At 38.8% G+C, this 21,479-nt stretch overlaps 1 protein-coding gene across 1 annotated transcript; it reads left to right on the forward strand.

Moving 5' to 3' along the window:
* Positions 1–386: 386 nt before the first annotated feature.
* On the forward strand, positions 387–17,493 carry LOC105932450 (transmembrane protease serine 9). The gene is made up of 11 exons (XM_036141673.1): positions 387–459; positions 534–681; positions 925–1,057; positions 1,161–1,430; positions 1,530–1,666; positions 12,742–12,860; positions 16,176–16,301; positions 16,385–16,532; positions 16,622–16,754; positions 16,885–17,142; positions 17,232–17,493. Exons 1-11 carry the CDS (start codon positions 402–404, stop codon positions 17,394–17,396), a joined length of 1,695 nt encoding a protein of 564 aa, XP_035997566.1. The 5' UTR covers positions 387–401; the 3' UTR covers positions 17,397–17,493.
* The last annotated feature ends 3,986 nt before the right edge of the window (positions 17,494–21,479 follow it).

The following is a 21,479-nucleotide window of genomic DNA, read 5'->3' on the forward strand; positions in this document are numbered from 1 at the left end:
TTCTCCCTTAAGGAGGCCAGTGGGCTGGACTTATGAAAACTACTTCTTTACGGTAATCGCTGGGTAACAGCGAAGAGCCCATCAAACCTGAAACCTCAGACATTGGTTTCCAGTTGTCATCAAGTTTTGTGCTAATGTGCTTTTGCTGAACCCACCTTCTTCTAAATGCAACGAGCATATGCAAGAACCACAGACATTCTGTTTCTGATAACTCATGACTCAAACCACATGAACCCCTTCTTGTTCACTGACCACATGTACACAGTGACTACAGGTAGACAGGATATGGCTACAATGACACGTAAAAAAAAAAAAAAAAAAAAAATGGAAGCTTTATAGAAGGAAAAAACTCGACCCACCCCCCCACCCCCCCATTGACAATAGATGACTGTGCTGATAACATGATGGTGACGCAGGTCTTAATGCTTCTTTATTTTCTGGTGCTTACTAGACAAAAAGGTGATATTATAAAATTTATTTATTCTTCTCTGCTAAACTGGACATTTAATTAATACCTTTGCTTACTTTCGCAGCTCATGGGACTGAGATCATACATGGCAAAAAGGTACCTGATGACTTGATGCTGTACATGGCCTCTGTTCAGAACAACAAAGCTCATGTGTGTGGAGGATTTCTCATTAGTGAAGACTTTGTGGTCACAGCTGCACACTGTGATAAACCGTGAGTTTTTAAAATACTTACAATACTTAGATGTTTTATAAAGTTGCGCTTTTATTGCTAACTGTAGTGCTTATATTGTTAACTTGGTATTTTATTGTTTTTTCATACTTTTTATTACTTTTAAACAGCCCTTGGTCGCCTTGTAGTTTATTAAACACAAATATAATTAAATATAATAATAATATTACTACTCCAAATTATATTTTTATTCAATTTAATATAACTAAACCTTTCTACATTTAGAAACCTCAGCGTTGTTCTTGGAACTCACAATCTCAAGAAGGTCAATGATGGCACAATGAGATACGATGTAACCAAGTGCAAGTACTCAAATTTTAAAAATGTCACATCTGGCAATGATATTATGCTTCTCAAAGTAAGTATGTTTTTTTTTCATTCTAAAATTTTACTTGATATCATGAAACTTTAGAACAAGCTTAATTTGTAAATCCCTCACTGTGTTTTACTTGCATCCCCAGCTGTCTAGGAAAGCGCAGCTTAATGAACGAGTGTCGCCGATCCAGATACCGAGAGCTGAGATGAAACTGAAAGCCAAAACTAAGTGCCGTTTAGCCGGCTGGGGCAGCGCAAAAGCCAATGGTGAAGTTTCCAATGTGCTCAAAATAGTGGAAGTGTCCATGATTGACCTAAAGGAATGTAAAAATAAATGGAAATATTTGAGACTTGTTCTTCCAAACAATGTTACCTGTGCAGTAAGTGTGCATAACCCAAAGACCGGATTCTGTAAGGTATATACATTTTCAAAAGTAAAAATATTTTTCATACGGCAATGTTTGTTGACAAGAGTCAAATAATAGAGAACTTATCAAGTTTTGTTTTCTTCACAGGGTGATTCCGGGGGACCTCTAGTGTGCGGAGGGATTGCCACAGGCCTTGTGTCTTTCAACAGATCCTGTGACCCAGATGTACCTATGGTCTATACAGATGTATCAAAATATGCGTCCTGGATTAGAAAAGTTCTTAAGCAAAAAAAATGTTAAGTGGAACACAACATGTAGGCTACATATCTCATATAGTGTTGAGGCCTTTCTGTCTTTGCTCTTTAATTAGAAGATATAGGACTAAAACGTGTTTTAAAACTTGTGCATTGTTTCATGTTGTTTCACTTCCACCAATCAATCAATCAGTTTATTCTACTGATTTAAGAAATGTCATCATTAAGTCACAAACACACTCACTTACATTATTAAACGTACACAAGTGAAAAAGGAGCAGGAGGAAAAAAACTTCTTGTATAAGCCTGTCCCGTTCTCACTGAACCACATTAAGACTTTCCTTTGGGACAATGAAAGGGCAAGTGTTCTTTCATGGTTGCTAAAGATTTAAGTTGTCCTGAAAAAGGTCCTAAATGCAAAAAATGCTAATACCAAATAGCAAAATGTTTTACTTCTTGCATAAAGCAAATTGTACTATAAATGTCCAAATGAATAACAGTATTGTATTCCTTGTAAGATGTATAATTTTTAGCTTGTTTTGAAGTAAACAAGGAAAATGCATTTGCATGTAATGCAGTTTTGTTTTTCAGTGCACATTTGATTATTATTGCATAAACCCATAGCCATCAGTTAATAAATATTCAATGATGTTTTGAACTTTTAGTGAACCAACAATTTGACTTAATTCTCTGATAAAATAATATAATCACAGCAATAAAATAAACATTTGAAAACTGTGGTCTATGTATTTTTTGTTGTTGCTGGGTTTTTTTTTAACTATCATGTATCTTGAGCAAACTCAGTTCTTTTGTGTAAACACTGAATTACTAAATATATTCATTCACTCCATATAATCAAATTCATTTTCAAACATATCCATGGCCACAGGGGTGGAAAATCAAGAACCAAGGCACTAAGGTGCTGCTTAAAACATTGTGAAAGAATTGGTCACTTTTGGTTGGCCAGTGAATTACAGTGTGGTATACTGATAGGAAGGCACATGTGTAGCATCTCTAGGTGGGAAACGTACAGCTGTTAGATTCTAACTAACTAGAGGCTACTGGAAATTGCAGCAGCTTAGTCAGGGAGAAGTAGGCCATAAAAAACTCAGCGATTGATCAGCGGATGCTCAGAAGAGAAGTGCACAGAGGTCAACTCTCTGCACACTCCATAGCTGCAGTCCTACAAACGTCACCTGGCCTTCAGTTTAGCAATCCAGAGAATGAGTTTGTTGTTCTCAGCTCCCAACTTCACTGTTGTTATGGTGTTTTTGGGTAAGTCAGTGTTCTATAATTGTTCTACAGCAAACTGTATAAGTTTCAACACACTTTTTCTTCAGCAGTGAAATGTTATTCCCTTGCATCAAAGCTGAATTCTCGCAGTATTTGTGTATTCTAAACACACAAGAATCCATCTTGTCCCGCTCCCGTCTCATTCGTTCGAGACTGATTGGCCAGTCGCGTTGCAGCAAAACTCTGTTTATGGTTTAGGTTTAAGACGGGACATGCCAACTGTGATTAAAGCAAAAGGTGTTAAAACCAAAGCCAAACCAAAATAAGTATGGCAGCACAGGGGGATGCATGCATCGTTGCTGCTATCACATCTGTTTTGTGTGTAGACGGTTAATACTGTCTAACACAATGATTTAGTCTATGACTTTCAACTTTTTTCAATCTAAGTTGCTTTTAATTGCTAAAATCAGGTAAAAAAGGGAAGCTTTCCTATTTTTTCTACATATTCAGTGATTGATCATAGCTTTCTACAACAAGAAGGAGAAAGAAAACTAAGAACTGGGTATAACCTCACAGAATCTCTTAAAAGCTAATACAAAAAAGATAGTTCAGTTGTTGCCATGTCTGCTTTTTAACGTAAGTTATTTCTGTTCACAGGAAGACAGTTACACCCTGGAAGAATGACCTAACTATCCAGCTGCTTCAGCACCATGCCTGGAAAAATGTACTTAAATATTTGATTTTTCTGATATTAGAGGTTTGCAGGATTTAGACTTAGTCTCAATCCGTTTAGTACCCTTTTCTAGATGTATATCATCTTCTAAGATCTGTGTTTGTGCTTACAGAGAAATGTCACAATGAGTCATAGAGGTACTTGACACTACAGGTGGCATCTATAGGGGGTTGCAATAGTGCGTCAAATGATATACAGAAAAAAACTATAACCACAAACTGCTTCTGTAGTGATGCCACAAAGGTGTTTTGGACACAAAACATGTTTTCTGAACTGCTGCATTTAGAGAAATATATATATATATATATATATATACATATATATATATAATATATATATATGTATATATATATATTTTTTTTTTTTTTCTGAGCTGAGCCGAACGCACCTTCCTCACCCCGTCGGCGTTGCAGATCGGGCAAAAGAAATCACCCCCCCCCACACACACACACACACACACACAGAATCTGTGCTAGCAAATTCAGAGACGTCGCATGTTCGACAAAAATGAGACGCTCCGTCATATTTTCAATGCTGTTTTGTTAAAGTGTCTTTTAAGTCTCTTTCTTTTCATTTGTTTGTGTACAGGTTTCATTACAAATTACGTGTTCCAATAAAAATCTCACAGAGAAAAATTTGGTTATTACGTCTCACAAGATGGTGCTTATAGGTCAGAGATGATGAAAGATGTTTGTGTCGTTCAGGAAGGAGACGGGTTCTGCATTCTCAGGAATCAAAGTGTTTCGTGGGCATACTGTGCAAACCGACCACAGAAAAAAACGTGTTGAAATGCTGCAAGCCTCGCAATATTATCCTAAGTGTCAATTTCAAGGGCTGCAGCATCATATGTAAGTGTTTTCCCACAGGAGGGGCTGGTGCACTTCGCCTGTAACTCTCGTCACCCGGTTACATTGATACTGCTATTTCATCAGAGAATGGCTTTGAAGGCTTTTGTTAGTGGAGACACATGGTTTCGGTTTCGATGATGGTTTCAATGTGTTGAAGTAGCATTTCAGTAAATATGATGGACAAGTGGTTTATCCAAACATATGCAAGGATTTTGATAAGGCCCCTCCTTCTGAAAAACATCTCCCATGGAACAATCCTAGATGGATGTGTAGAGCTTGGCAGAACTACATCCATCTGGAGAGAGTCATCTTATTTGTTTCCACACAATATCACAAATTGGTATGTACACGGTGTCTTGTCCATTAATACAACATACACAAAAACTGTGACTACCCAAAAGTGGCAACCATCTACACAGATCTATCAAAATGTTAGTTGTGGTTTAAAATTATTTTTAAGCAAAAACACTGTTAAGTTTTAAACAGAATGCAAGATTTAAACCAAAAATGTTTCCATTGTAGATGCTATCAATTTAGGTTTTAAATTTCAAAATGTGTTGAAAAATGCTAATTACAAATTTCAAATACAACAAAAAAGTTATATTTTTATTGGAGCTCTTCTAAAAAAGTTGTCTGCATTTACAAGTGTCCCTGCATGACAGGTACATCTATTTTTCAGTGTACATATGGTTAAATGAGCATAAACCAAAAAAAAAAAAGAAAACAACTTGTAACATTATCTTCAAAGTTGTTTTAAGCTTTTGATTAACCAATTAATTTATTTTGATCATCTTCTCATGAAAGAATTTAGATTTAACCAAGATAAGACCCTCAAAATGTTCTTCGCGTGAGAATTTTTATGCCTGAATGTACAAGGGTTGTCTATGAGGTTTGTTTGCTGCAATAGTTTGAATAATTGTTGGTCTTCTTTATGTAACAGGGAAGTGAGGATTACACAAATATTTCTCAGCAAACACATTTTGAATGTTTCTGTGGGCCGTAAATTCCCACCAGATGTTGTCAACAGAAACCTGTAGAAACCTGTCAATAAATGTACATTGACAAATTCTGTCATAAAAATGTCAAATATTGAAGGTTGTGTGTGGCGGGGGGGGGGGGGGGTGATCTCTCATTTCATATATTGAAAATTAGTTTAAACATATATCCAATTATCAGTGAGGTTTACTTCTCCAAAAAACATGCAAGAAGTTGTCACATTAAAAGCTGCTGCCACACGGATATTTATTTTGTTGTCTATGCATCTAATATTAGGTCAAATGTGAGGAAATGAAAAATATTGCGTGAAAAAAGTCCTGTCATGTCTTTAAAGTATGTGTGTTACTTTTCAGGTACTTTTGACCTTTTGGATAATGCAAGAATATTGGGTAAAAGGGTATAGAATTCATAAACCGGGGCCCCGTTTCAGGAAGAATGGCCCTACATAGAAAGCTGCTATAAAGGAACTAAACTCAGCGTCCTATTAACTCTGAGTTGAGCACGATCATGGAAGAAGCCTTTATCGACAGAACACAGATAACACAATTCACCATGGCAACCGCAGGAAATAACATGCCTCAAAGTGCAAATTTATCAGTGAAATCTTTGATGAAAGCATATGGAGAATATTATACCACAATTAACAAAAAGATACAATGTTGTTGCTGCTGAAAAAAGCAAGTTAGCGGTAGAGAATTGCTGAAAAAGTAAATGCGTAAGTGATATAAGTGTTATTTGATGGATAATTATATTATTATTATTATTATTATTATTATTATTGTTGTTGTTGTTGTTGTTGTTGTTGTTGTTGTTGTTGTTATTAATGGTTGTTTGTCCTGTTTGTCTCTGTGTTGCCATGGGTTAGTAACCTGACAACAGCCAGATGCATGTATCGCTCCGCCTAGCTCCACTCACATACATCTGGGACATCGCTCAATGAAAGTGATTTCCCCAACCAAATTTTTGGTCTGGCCAATCAGGACGCAGGGCGGGTGTTTCATGGATGTGACGTAGAGGAGAAGCCACCGTGAGATTCCAACAACAATGGCGGCTCGCATCGAGGAAGCAAGCGTTAGCATTGATGCTGCTATTTCTTCTGTGTTGTCCAATCTACCTGATATTGTTTCATTAAAAGAACATCAGAGAACGGCTCTGAAGGCTTTTGTTGGTGGAAACCATGTTTTCGCCCTTCTCCCGACCGGATTTGGCAAGTTTTGTTTTCCGGGGCGCATACGCAAAAGCGGTTAGCGGTTAGCGCAAACCATATTGGGTGGCCTTTAGTCCTCGACGCGGTCGGCCCGGGATCGACTCCGACCCGCGGCGCTTTGCCGCCTGTCTTCCCCCCTCTTCCTGTCAGCTCACTGTCAATAAAACGCTTGCCACTACAGTGTTTCCCGCAGGAATTTGCTTATGCGAGGCGGACCGACTCGCGGAGCGTGGGGGAGGGGGGGGGGGGGGGGGTGGTGGACGACACGTTTTACGCGGACCGGCTCGCGGAGCGGAGGGGGGGGGGGGGGGGTGGACGACACGTTTTCCGCGGCCGCCTCGCCAAGATAGCGCTGCGGGAAACCCTGCACTAGAGCCGCAAACACATAAAAAAAAAAAAAGTTTTTTTTTTCCTGCGTCGGTCTCATCAGCGTCACGGGTTAGCTTCGGTGTGAGTGGTTGAAATAGCACGTCGATAAAGATGACAGACAAGTGGCTTATCCAATCATATGCAAGGAGTTTTGATAAGGCCCAGCCTTCAGTAAAGGCAATGCCTATGGCGGTGTCCCAGATGTATGTGAGTGGAGCTAGGCGGAGCGAGACATGCAGCTGGCTGTTGTCAGGTTAATGGGTTAGTGTCTAGGAGTAGGAATGTAGTCTGTCCATGACCCAAATAGATATCTTTATCTATCTTTTAACCCTATTCTTTTCAGTCATATTATTAAAGACACCAGTTTTTTTCTGTTTTCTATTATGTTTTTTGAACATATACATCACAGTAAACACAGTGCTAAGTCTTGCAAACCCTTCATTTTCATTTGTCTGAGCGAGTTTGAAGTCCAAGCTGAAAATGCCGAAGCTACAGGTGGATAAGTCATTGATTGCTCATTAAGCTGTCCGCCTGCATACTACAAGATGGCTGAACTGCATGGGTGAAGTGGAACACTCTAAGATTTGGAGGGGAGCAGGTGTGATGTGCCTCCTTTAGATTTAAAAAGACCACACCAAAACAAGTTGCTCTCAGACCCACCTCAGAACAGGGGTCAAAAGATTAAGACCATGATGTAACAGGCTAAGCTCCCAGTTAGTGACCTTTGAAATAATGCAATGATGATGTGTTTTGGGTGTTTTATGGTCATGACAAACATTATTTCTATAAGGGTTTTATACAATGATGAGACAATAATGTTTGTGTTTTCCATTCCGCTCATTACAACAAACTTAAAAGTCTTTTTTTTAAGTTAGGCTTGAATGTCTTCTAGCATTATTCGCCATTCGCCTCCGTTAATAACCTACTACTAAACCTAGTAAACACAAGTGTGGCTTGTTTAAACATAATGGTTGCTCTCATTTTGTGCCGCCATTATCTGATAGAGCTACGAGCATTAACACAGCATTAATAGGGAACAAAGTCAACTTAAGTGCATTTGTGTTATTTAAGATTATTTCCTCAAGTTAATGGTGAGATGACTCGGATGTGCTCCGACAAACCTCATTTCTAGTCAATCGTCCGCTACAGTGCCCTCTAGCTTCTTAAAGTACCAAGTCGAGTCTTAAATATTTTCAGGAGACATAAGTACATTAATAAAAATCAAGTCTCCTAAAGGTTATTGATTTTTATTTAGCAAATCATTCTTTGAAATGTTATTTCCTCAAAAAAATGTTTTATATAACCTGGAGTTGCTTTGTGAATGGGTTGAACACATATCAAATGTTGTTCAACATTAGTTAAGCTTATTTAACCTCATTCCATATTCGTTAAGATGAAGTGTAGTTCTATAACTTAGACCAGCAGTGAACCCAAGATTCACTGAATCATTCTTATCATGATGGTTTTAAGCTGTTTCTTTTGATCTGTTGCGTCTACATAGTTCCTTAGTTTCTTTAATCTTATTTTGCTTAGTAGTCTTACTTAAGTTTTACTAGACTAGTAAAGAGGTTTTCTTTGATTCAAATTTAGTGTTAATTTAGATAAACAAAATTTTTTAGTGGTGTTCCATGTATGTTCATTTATTTCTGTTAATAAAGGATGTTACTTGAAGAGAAGTTGTCACTTATTTATTCCATTTCTGTGCAGATTTTGCTGTTAAAAGAACGCCAGTGCTTGAAACATTCCTTTTAAATATTGTCCTAATATCAGCTGTTTGGGCTGATATTCACCGGATAATACCTAACACACCGATAGTTATGTATTATACATTAAATAACTTAACACCATGCACAATGGTTCAACACAAGACAGCATTTATGAATGTAGGCAACATGTATATATGCATTATAAATACTGTAGTCTTTACATGATGGTGATCGTCAAAACTATATGATTGCGCACTGGCTGGATTTTTCTGGTACTACGCAATATAATTTCTTAAAAAAAACATGAAGCTTGCTTATCTTTGTGTAGCGAGCATGGATGTATGACAAACAGCACCATTATTTGGTGGATTTAACAGTTAACAATTTAACAGAAGTATGTGATTAATTGTCATTCTTTTTAGCTTTGTTTCTTTGTCATTGCATTATGAGAGAAGACCAGTAAACTGTGACAAACTTATTTGCAGCTAATCACTTGGGGCTTCCTGCCAGATCTTGTTCTGCAGTGTGTCTGTAAAAGATGATGTGATAAAAGTGTGAAAACCATGTCTGCAAACCCAAGATTGTCATCTATCATAGTAGCTTTATCTGGAATCAGCTTGGTGTGAAGATGCACAAGATGTAAAAAAAAAAAAAAAATCTATAACTGTCTTGTTTCCAGGGTGGCAGAAGTACTCAAGTAGAGATACAGACCAGTAGAAATGGTTTAACAAATAACAAGGAAAACCTACAATAAAGTTGTTGTTTTTCGCGATTTTTCGCGGCTCTAGTGGCTCGCTTTTTAACACAGTGGGCTGACAGGAAGGGGGGTGGAAGAGGGGAAGAGACATGCAGCAAAGGACTGCGGGTCGGAGTCGAACCCGGGTCGACCGCATCAAGGACTAAGGCCTCCATACATGGGTCCCGCTGAGCCATCAGCGCACCCCATCCTACAATAAAGTTGCAGCCCAGGCACAAAATAGGGTCTTGGAGGAACTAGGGGGGAGAAAAAAAGTAAAAAAGGAGTGGGAACCCAAAAAAAAAAAAAACCCAATCAGGGTGGACCTCAAGAGGAGGTCAAAGCTCCAGAATAAGATAGGTGACTGGGTGTCCGTAAGAGGAACAAAGTTCAGGAAAGTGACCTGGAGGTTGTCCATAAGAGGCACATAGTTCAGGTGGATGATGGTGAAGGAGGAACCTTGGAGGTCAAGGGCGAAGAAAGATGTCTGAAGGCCTGCAGCACAAGAATCCTGACGTTCGGTGGCAAGATGGTCTAGAGGCCGGCTGCACTGGAACCCTAGAGTCTGTTGGTGAGAGAGGTCTGGAGATCACCTACACAAGGAACCCCGAGGTCCGGCGGGGAGGGCAGTCTGGAGGCCAGCTTAGCTGTAATTTTATAGTATCTGTCGGTGAGAGAGGTCTGGAGGCCAGCTATGCCTAGCGAGCTAAGGGTAGCAAACAAAGTGAAAGTAAAGGAGACCCTTTGTGAAAATTCCCTGCTTCATAAATAAATTAAGTGATATGGTTGCTGCTCAGATCCCTCACCTGCACAGCATATTCCATTGTTCAAGCTCAAGATTGGAGAAACAACTTAACGTTACAGGAAAACTGCCAATTTGTTGGGTGGGACCTGTAAGCTGTGCTTGTTTAAATTTTCAGACTAAGTCCACATTTTCCCCAGAACTCTCTAAGGGAGATTTAACAAAATCATGAGGTAAGATCATATTCAAACAAAACATTCAGTTCATATATGCTTCAGACCTCCATTAACTGTAGTCTCCTCCCACTAGAAAATTTCCTAAACCAAAAAACTCTCCCTCAGGACCCTGGGTCATTTTCTAATGTTCAATAAACTGTATTTCATTTCTTTTCTTTTTTTTTTTATTATTTATTTGCATGGGGGCAAGAATTAAGTATAAACAAACAGTGACAACTATGATATGTATAGCCTTTGCTAATTTTCAATGCACATCCCCAGATGGCTTTAACAACATAAAACTGTTTAAAAGTAAAACTGACAACAATCTCACTCCTCCTCTAAGTTTTGTATTGTCTGTGTGCATTTGGTTCTACAAACCTTCAAAACATGACAAGACCTTGCAATTTACAAAATGTCACAACAGTTTCACAGCAACAACAAAAAAATAGATGTGTCAAAAAACAGCAGAGTTTTAATTTCACAACAATGCTGTTGTTCACGTCAAGCTCTGTATATTCCAAATGACCCATAATGCTCATTCACACATTTTGATGAGAAGGTTTTGGCCACGAGCGATTGCTTCTTTAATACAAAGGAATGAAAAAAGATGAAAAAAACCTGCCCCTAACCACTGGAACCAACACAAAGGTTAATTTCAGTCAACCACCAGGAAATGGCTTCAGTTGCAGAGTGCCCTGACTTACAACTTTGTTCTGCAGAAACCTTTTACTATTGTATTTAAGTTCCTTTATTTATTTCTTCTAACTTTAATAAGAATCATTTTGAGCGGGATTATGAATTTTCTTTCGATGTTGTATACTATTGTTTTTGAGTCATACTTCGTGCCAGTTTAGGCAGGCTAAAACACTTTTATCAGCTTTGATGGGAAAGGACACTGTTTTGTCAGGCCCAAATTCATGTGGACAGTATGACTGCATTATAAATATTGCAGTTGTAACAAAAGAATGATCAATATAACTATGAGCACTGGCAGAATTTTTCTAGTACTAATGTAATAAAAAAACATTGAGGTGCTTACCTTTTTGAATCAAGCATAAAAAGCATCACATAACAATGTATGATTCATTTAAAAGTTAAACAGAGGTATGATTATCAGTTTTCTTTGTCATTGCATTATAAGACGACCAGTAAGCTATTCTAAACTTACTTGCAGCTTGGTGCTTCCTGTCATATCTTGTTTTTGCAAGCCTGTCTGTAAAGATGATCTGATAACAATGTTTCAACTGTTACTGCAAAGCTTAGAGTTACATCTCTCACAGTAGCTTTAGCTAGAATCAGCTCGGTATCAAGATGTGCACAATGCTTAAACATATTTCACCACTATCACTGGGAACATGCATAAACTACAATACCACACAATTTCATTTCTATATAATAGGATTACACTTTTTCAGGATTGGTGGAGAAAGTTTGCCAAGAAAGCTCAAATTATAGTGCATCAGCACTAAAGTTCTGCAGGGAGAGGGGGTGTGAGTGTTTGACTACAGGGGTGGGGGATTGCTTTCACAGCCTTAGGTAAATACTCACCCTGAGTCTGCTTGTTCAGGGTCTAATATTCCTGTCCCATTTTCCTGATGGACCTGGTGCATTGCCCAAGTGGGTGGGTTCTGTAACAATGGGTTTGGCCTTTTTCTGCATTCATGTAGGGTAAACTGAGTCCAGATCTTGCAGACAACATCACACAATTCCCTGTGCTGTCCTCTCCACCTGGGCTAAATTCTTCCTATAGTTCCTCTAAAATTTAAACTAAGCCACCTTTTCCTTGAAAAAATTGTGTGAGCCTAAACCATCAAATGTTTACCCTTTCTCTCCCTTGAATATCTCTATTGTCTGTTCCTCTCGAGACTGAACGCAAGGCTAAAGCCTAACCCACACAGATCAGCTCTGCCCAGTCTCCTCCTGGCCAACATTTGATTAATCACTAACAAAATGGATGAGCTCCAACTGAGGATTGCCTCATGCAAGATGGACAACGGTGCATCAGTCTCAACAAAGAGGTGGCTGGACAACAACATACCCGACGCAACAGTGGAGAATCGTTTAACAGAGGATGCTGTCTCATTGGTATTTCACACAACTGCATTTGCTGCATCCTAATACCTGGTAGTATGCTATTTGTGGACTTCAGCCTAGCCTTAAACTCCGTGCACCCAGACTGGCCCTTAACCTTCACAGCCTAGGATTATTGGCACTGCTCAGTGACTTCTTCACCAACAGGCCCAAGGTGGTGAGGAAAAGGGAAAGTTACATCAGCCCCACTAATCCTCAACACTGGCATGCTGGGTTGTGTCTTCAGCTCTACCCTTTTCATCCTCTTTACACGCAACTGCTCTGCTATCCACCCCACAAACATGGTTGTAACGTTTGACACCTCTATGGTGGGTCTTATATTCAACAATGATGAGACCCACTACAGTGAGGAGTTTCAAAATCTGACACAGTGGCGCTCCAAAAAACTGTTTCACAAAAGCACAATTTAGAAATCGGGATGAGAGATAAAGCCAGGCTTGACATAGAATAATCAGGGTATTCTGGCTTTGTCCGTTTCACAAAGGCCAAACTAAACTCAGTAGGTGTGACTATATCAAGCCAGGTTTAAGTGTTTGAGGTAAATCCTCACCTCCATTTTTTTCAGGGGACCATGAGGTCGATCACAGATTCACTGATGCTACAATGGATAAGTTGCGTGTGCCAAACTTCAAACCAAATGAGCAACATCTTTTGATGGAGGCTTAGGAGGAATTGAAGCACATTATAGCCAAGAAAGGAAACACTGCCACTATTATAAAGGAAAATACAATTGCGTGGGGTGACTTCTATGGCAAAAAAAGTTAAACCATTTTCTTTGGTCTATCTGATTATGTGAGTCCAGAGGGAGCTGTTTCGCTGACTCTTCCAAAAAAAAAAAGCGGTAGAGGGAAGAACTTTTTTCAGCCTTTGCTAAACAATGTTAATCTCATATCACATTAATGAATAATACAGACATTGCTTGCGTTGAAAACAATAAGTATAGACTCTAAAAAAAACTGAAAGAAGTTAATGAAGGATACATGATGTGCAATGAAATTACCTATTCATGATAAAATAACTGTCACTGAGCATTATGGTATGCACATTTTTTTTCCCCCTTTGGGGCAGTGAGATTGCATATGTCGTGCCCTTCAGGGGAAATTTAGTTTGTTCTGGAGGAATCAGCAAAACAGTGCCCTCTAGAGGAGCAGAATTTTGTGGAAACTGGTGTAGTAATATCATCTTTATTGTCATTGAAACATACATTACAACGAAATTTGTTTTCTGCTTTTAGCCCATCACCCTTGGGGAGCAGTGGGCTGCCATGTGCGGCACCCAGGGAGCAATCTGGGGTTAAGGGTCTTGCTCAGGGCCCCAGAGTGCAGGCGCTGGGGATCAAACAGGGTACTTGCATCCTTCTCTGAGTGCAAGCACGCTGCTCTAACCACTAGGCCAATACTCCCCATACACCGAGACATAGCTTGATAGGCAATTTGGGGTTAACTGCCTTGCCCAGGGGTACATTGACATGTGGCATGGGGAAGCTGGAATCAAACCCACAACCTTCTGATTGCCAGACAACTACTCAACCCATCAAGCCACAGTCGCACACTGTTGTCAGTAAAGTCCAGTGTAATCATGGACTTTATTGACAACACCTTTGCTTCTTCATCAGCCATTTCTAATATATTTAAAATAATAATGGCACTTCACTGGATACCACTATTTTTTTCAGTGGAGGCTGATTAAAAAAAAAGACAAAACACACAGATAAGAAAATGGAATCACTGATAAAAGCCACTGGTTTCTGATCACAGTGACTGCTGACAAAACAGATAAGGCACCAGGATTAACTAAACCTGATTGTTAGCCTGGTCTGAAGCAGGCCAGCTGCACAGAAAAAAATTGTCAAGGTAACGTATATGCTACTGCTTTTGTGAAACCGCTTTAAGACTATCTTGGTTTTGTGAAACAGTCTTATGCAATAACCTCATCCTGAAAACCAACGACACCAATTAGGTCATAGTGTACTACGGAAGGTCAAGGAAGACTGAACATGCTTCTCTCTGCATATATGGAAGGTGGTGGAGCATGTGGACAGCATAAAATTCCCAGGTATTAACATCCCTTCTGACCTATTCTGACACAGGGAAAAAGGCCTAACAGCAGCTTTTCTTTCTCAGTAAACTAAAACAGACAGAATTTTTTTTTCTTTTTTTGGGGGGGGGGGGGGGGGGGGGCTTTTTTGCAGCTCTAGTGGCTCACTTTTTATGAAAGTAGGCTGACAGGAAGAGGGTTGGAAGAGGGAGAGAGACATGCAGCAAAGGACCACAGGTCAGATTTGAACCTGGGTCAACCACGTTGAGGACTAAGGCCTCTGTATATGGGTCACGCTACCAGCTGCGACACGAGCGCGCCCCAAAACAGAATTTTCAGACAGACAGAATTTTCAACTCAGCTGCTTGAATGTTTTTTAGAGCCATAATCGACAGCATCTGGTGTCTCAGCGTGACATTGTGGTATGGGATCTGCATGGAGCAGGGTGATAAAGGATTTAGAATGGGTGGAGCACAGGAGATTGTGGGATGCCGTCTACAAGATTTAGACACGGTTTATGTTTCAAGAGTCCAGAAAAGGGCTGGACGTGTTGTCACACATCTCACCCACCTGGGCAATGCACTGTTTGATCCACATTCATCAGATAAATGACTCATCAAAAACTATTATACTTAAAAACAGGTTATTTCCCAAACCTGGAAATAACCTGCCGATATTCACACAGACCACTGGGTAATTTATAGTTTGTTACAGGTTTGAAAAAATACTAATGGTTCCATGGGTTCTTTATCTGATTAAGATTATTATTAAAGTATTTTATTAATATTACGCTTTTTCTCAAATGCTAAATGAAAGATGAAGTTCAAAGATTATGAAAGAGTACACCGTTACAAATAAGGTAGCGTACGCTGAAAGGGGATGTGGTGAATGGATTTCCTCAGATAATGTCCATTTGCACACTTCTAACTTCTCCCGGAAAGTTTTCTAATACATTTAAGTAATTGCACAGTATTTTACATCCTGCTGCCTGTCTTTTTGACTTAAGCATCAATTAGCCTCAATTGTTACATTTTTGCTAATGACTATTTGCACACTTTCTTTGTTTTGTCTGATGTATTCATGATTCATGCAATTGCACAGTATTTTACATTGTTCTTTAAAATGACTGCTATCTGTCTTTTTTGACTCGAAGGTTTAAATCTTATCAGATGCTAAGGACTATTTCCATGCTTTTAGCTTCTCAGGAGGTGTTGTTGGTGCGTTCAACTTGAACGTTATGTCTTGTTTTGTGTCTGTGTGAATTCTGAGCCAGTGTCTCACCAAAATTACGTTATGGTCACAAAATGACAACAAATAGTTTTGATTTTTAGTTTGGACTTTGGATTTGGATTTTATATGGATTTTATCTGTGTGGCTTTGTGTTAATATGACTGGCAGCAAATTTCAAAGAAATGTGACGAAGAATTCAAAGAAATGCAAAAGTATTATCAAAACTGAACAGAAAACAGCACTCAAAAGAAGACGAGCAGGGCATTAAAATTAATGAATGTAAGAAATTCTGACAGGATTTCAAAGATCATGAAAAAGTACACCATTACAAATAAGGTAGAGGACACTCAAAGGGGATGTGGTGAATACATTTCCTCTGATATGCAAAACTAGAGAGCAAACTACTGCATAAAAGGCACAGCTTCACCATGCAACAATTTAAAGCTGGATTGGCTGTCATCATGAAAAGTCTGGATAATCTTCTGCTGCTTAACATTCTGACATGTCTTGGGCAAGCTGGTAAGAAATTCAGGTTTGACATATAATCTCAATATATAGAATACCTCCCTGAGCTAAACTTTGACATTTGTATGTTTTTGTAGTCCATGGGATTCAGATCATACATGGAGAAAAAGTCCCGGAGAACTCGATGCTGTACATGGTTTCAGTTCAAAACAATAAACACCATGTATGTGGAGGTTTCCTCGTCAGCGAGGACTCTGTGGTTACTGCAGCACACTGTGGTGGCGAGTGAGTGCACAGTCTTGTTATGTGGCATTTTCTTATTGATCATTGTTAATACTGGGTTTACTGTGACGTTTAAATTACCAAAATTTCAGTGAACTTAAATACGTTCGTCTGGGAAACCAAAACCTCAAAAGCTCAAGGATGAAAAAGATACGGGTTAATTCCACATGCAAACCCCGTGATTATGTGGCTCCACAAAGTGGTAATGACATCATGCTTCTTCAAGTAAGTATATGCTTAAGGAAGCCCCCATATTAGGTAATAATTGTATACAAAACTATTTGCAGCAACTATATTGAATTTAGATTTGCTGCCACAAAAAAGTGTCTTAGTATTTGTTTTATGTGTCTTTCAGCTGTCTGAAAAAGTTCCTCTAAACAATGGAGTGAAAACAATTCCTCTTCCTAAGTCTAACATACTCTTAGGAGAAAATCAAATATGTTCTGTGGCTGGATGGGGTGCAATTAAGACAAAATCTCCCAGTGTGGATGACCTGAGAGTGGTAAATGTATCAATCATAAACCCCAGGAGCTGTAAAATGTATTGGGATGGTCTTCTTCCACCCAATGTGATCTGTGCAGGTGGATATGGTACAAACAAAGGATTCTGTCAGGTATGTTTTCTGCTTTTTGAGCATATTAATGATCTAAACATCATGTGATAAATTTTAAACAAACTTTGTAAAACTCTTCCTCTTCACAGGGTGATTCTGGTGGTCCTCTGGTGTGCAACGGGATAGCTGTTGGTGTCGTGTCATTCAACAGGGGTTTAAACTGCGAGTACCCAGATGTACCCAACGTCTATACAGATGTTTCAAAATTTCTGCAGTGGATCAACAAATTTCTGAATGAAAAGAAATGTGTTTAATTTGTTTTTTCCACATTTTGTGCTCCAGCACAAATTCACTGTACATTGGAGCGAAAATTGTGCCTCAACTTTCCGTTGCATGTCAGCTTGTGCATTATAACAGCATTGTGGAATATAAAACATATATATAAATAAAAAAATGTTTATGTTCTTTTCAGACAAAAGAAAGACATACACACACAAGAACATGCTTGTGGTATAGGCTATTTCTTCTGTAAGGCAAACTAATTTCCAAGAAATGGATAACTAATCTATCTGGAAAGAAAACAAAATGTGTTCAAACTCTTTGACAAACAAAATAAAAAGGTTGTTAATCACGCTGAAGGTAGTGGCACCTGGTTTGGCCAATTGAATGTCACTAAAAATACTGTGACTTCGACTAAGTTTGACTAGATATTGTTGGATATAGACTGCTGGAATCTGACTGATTCATTAGTCCTCCCAAACAATGACAACCCAGGGTCCAGTGTAAGAAGCAGAGTTGCAGTTTAGTACACGTTTCTGCATCTTTTCTACTGTCATACACTGATTAACTCAATAAAGCAGTGTCTTGCTCATGGTGCTAATCAACCAAATGAAAAGCTAACCCCAAATGAAAATCTCATAAAAAGAAATACTAAATGTGTGAAAAAAGTGGGTTTTTGTTTTCCAAGACTTTGTTAGTTAATAATTTTGTTATAATCAGCCTGCTTTGTTTTGTCTCACAGAAACCTGGCAGCAACAGGAGGATAGTTAAGCCAAATGATTCAATGTCTTCTAATTATGTACATTAGTTTTCACATTCCTCAAAATACTGGGTGAGAAAGAGGAGTATCAGTATTTTTTAATGATATGTATTAATCCCAAACCAATTAATCCCAAGTCAATTAATATCTACAATGCTTTTAAAATCTAAACCTTGGTCTTTCTCTTCCAAATTGCATTCAATTTGAAACTTTGTATTTTGTACCAGACCCTTACTCTCAACATTAAGATAAGTTCTCATATTTCTTTTCTGATTTTGTGGTCAGTATTTAGGGGATTTTCACATACATGTTGACACTGAAATTATAGCCTTAGTGTAGCCTTTGATGGTATCTTAGATTCATTTGGCTTTGCTCAAAACATCTGCAGAAACTAAACACTTTCTTTCTCGTACTCTGGACTATAAACATGGCAGAGCGTGAACAAATAATATTTACACATGACCCTATCCTTCTGACTATTTTCAATAATTTTATTTATGAAATGTATGTCCAATATAAGTACCAGAATGCTACATTTTTCTTTTTTTTCCAATGTTTCAAATTTAGCAATCCTCCTTCCTCCTAACTATACATCCATTCCGCTATCCATCCATTCATCCATCTTCCAAACCGCTTAATCCCTCATGGGGTCGCGGGGTTTCTGGTGCCAATCTCCAGCTTTCACTGGGTGAGAGGCCATTCTGCTAATAAGGAGTATTATTAATAAATAAATAATGGGGAAAATTAGTCATAACGCAGACTAAGACATATACCCATACTTAAAAACATACACATACACATAAACATGTTCAGTGAAACAAAAATAGTGGGTAGCACTGTTGCCATGCAGCAAGAAGGTCCTGGGTTCGAGTCCTAACCATGCCCTGGGTGTTTCTGCATGGAGTTTGCATGTTCTCCCTGTGTGAGAATGGTTGTTTGTCCTGTTTGTCTCTGTGATGCCCTGCAATAGACTGGCGACCTGTCCAGGGTGTACCCCGCCTCTCGCCCATTGACAGCTGGAGATAGGCACCATGCTGGAATCTCATAAAGCAAATAGATTTCTGAAGGGGGGGACATCAAACACTGGTGAATGGGCCAAATAAAATTCCTCCAACAAAGATTAATATGCAATATTATTAGTAACTAAGTAACTAGATCCTGGGACACTTCTTGAGCTGGCATTATGTCATAACCAATAGTCCGTGGGCCAGAATCTGTAGGATGTCTCCTTAAGAAGTTTCGTATGAACTGTCAGGGGGCAACTTTCTTTCACTTGGATAAGTTGCTACACATAACAGTGATCTCAAAACACCAATGTTCCCACTTTTTCATTTGTACATTGATAAGTTATAGCCAATAAAAAATCTAAACTGTTCATTTCCAAATTTAGGCATGGAAATGAAGATGTCTTACTTTTCTTAATGAAATGTAGCAATGGTGCCGTTACATTATCGTTCAGTTAGTGGGGGGGAAAAAACTGAGATTGTAACACTTGTCAGTGCTATCATAAGGGATTGCTATGTCAGTAAAACTCAAATTACACGTTCTGGGTAAGTAAACGGCTCTGTGGTAATTTCCAGATGTGTCATGAAAATATTAGCTTTATGTTATTAGATTATCACATGTCTGTCAGCTGAAACCACAAATCCACCTTCCTGAGTCCATCACAGCTGTCTGCTTGTTCGTCTTTTTTCTTTTTCTTTTTTTGGTAGCTAAACCCGCATGAATGGGTCATATAAAGCGGATTTCACGTGTGATCAAATAAACACTGAATAAAAGGTACAGCTTAAATCATCAGATCTAATAAGATTTTAGTTCTACCAAGAACCATATAGAGATATTAACCATATTAAGAAAACAAGAAATGGCGCTTTTAAAAATAGAACAATGTATTAGGAGTTTAAAAAAAATCTATTTCATTTTATTAGAATTTGATGTTTAAAAATATTTAGACTTCTCAACGCTGGAGGTTTAAAGTTTTATTGATTTCAAGCACTCTCCCGACACAGAGATACAAATTCTGGCGGGGATAAGTCATTTGGCACGACGACGCCTGTCACCTGTGCTATCCTAGCGCAGCAGGTCTTGGTGATATCACAGTAAATTGGGCCAAAGACTGGGCTATTTCTGCCCTGTGATGGACTGGCGACTTGTCCAGGTTGTACCCGCCTCTCGCCCATTAACAGCTGGAGATCGGCACCAGCACCCTTCAAGATCCCAACAGGGATAAGCGTGTTAGAAAATGAATGGACGGACTGGGCTATTTATTTTTCCTTGCCATCAAGATCTCTGCCAACTGGCTCCAGAAAATTGTATTATTGGGCTTTCTTCATCTGGAAACAGATGCATACAACACCTTATGGGCGCAGCCAAGATGAACTGGAACTCGCACAGCTGACAATACAGCGATCTGATTGGCTGAGCAGCAAAATTCGAGTCAAGTGACCTCTTGGACTGGAGCGCAACAGTTTAGATTTTTTATCGACTATAACTTAATAATGTGCAAGTGAAACACCAATGTGGGAACATTGGTGTTTTAAGATCACTGCTATGTGTAGCAACTTATCCAAGTGCAAGAAAGTTGCAGCAGCAGAGTTAGAGCAGCATATTTGTCATCATTAATTGAGGAGAATAAAAATAACCCTAGATTTCTCTTTAGTACAGTTGCCAAACTTACCCAGAGTCACAGCTCTGTTGATCCATCCATTCCCTTAGCTCTTAGCAGTAATGATTTTATCGGACTCTTTATAAATAAAACTGATTCTATTTAAAATAAAATAATTGGCATCCTCCTAAACATGATAACCTTGTCCTCAGTAAGTGAGCCAGCATTGGAGGAATCTTTAGAACCTGCGCAGTGTCTGAACTGTTTAGAAGCAGTAGGGCTTTCTGAGCTATCTAAAATTTTAGCTTCATCTAAACCTTCTACCTGTATGTTAGACCCAATCCCAATCCAAATGAAAAGTGTCGCTCTGATATAATTTTATTGAGGATAAATATATAATATGAAATAATCGTGAATAAAAAGTGGATGTTAGTAGCATAAATGGTCATCCAGAAGCTTTTGATTGCTGCATGGAGCACTTCTTGTTGGTGCGTAAAAGCACCCAGACACAGAGAAAAACATGCATTGGTCTGCAGCAATATGCTTCAAAGTCCCTATATTTGGGCCGTGATCCAGGGACCAATTTAATTACAACATTCTCTTCCCAGAGTTTCAAGCTGTGTGCTGGTCTGATGCTGCTGTCCAGTTGGATTTTCTCCACCTTTTTTCTCCATTATACATCGGTCGTTATGCCAAATACCATGGCTTTATACAAGCAGGCAATCCTGATAAAACACTGACAGGTGAGTGTGT

This window comes from Fundulus heteroclitus, chromosome 9 (assembly GCF_011125445.2).
Source record: "Fundulus heteroclitus isolate FHET01 chromosome 9, MU-UCD_Fhet_4.1, whole genome shotgun sequence".
Lineage (NCBI taxonomy): Eukaryota > Metazoa > Chordata > Actinopteri > Cyprinodontiformes > Fundulidae > Fundulus > Fundulus heteroclitus.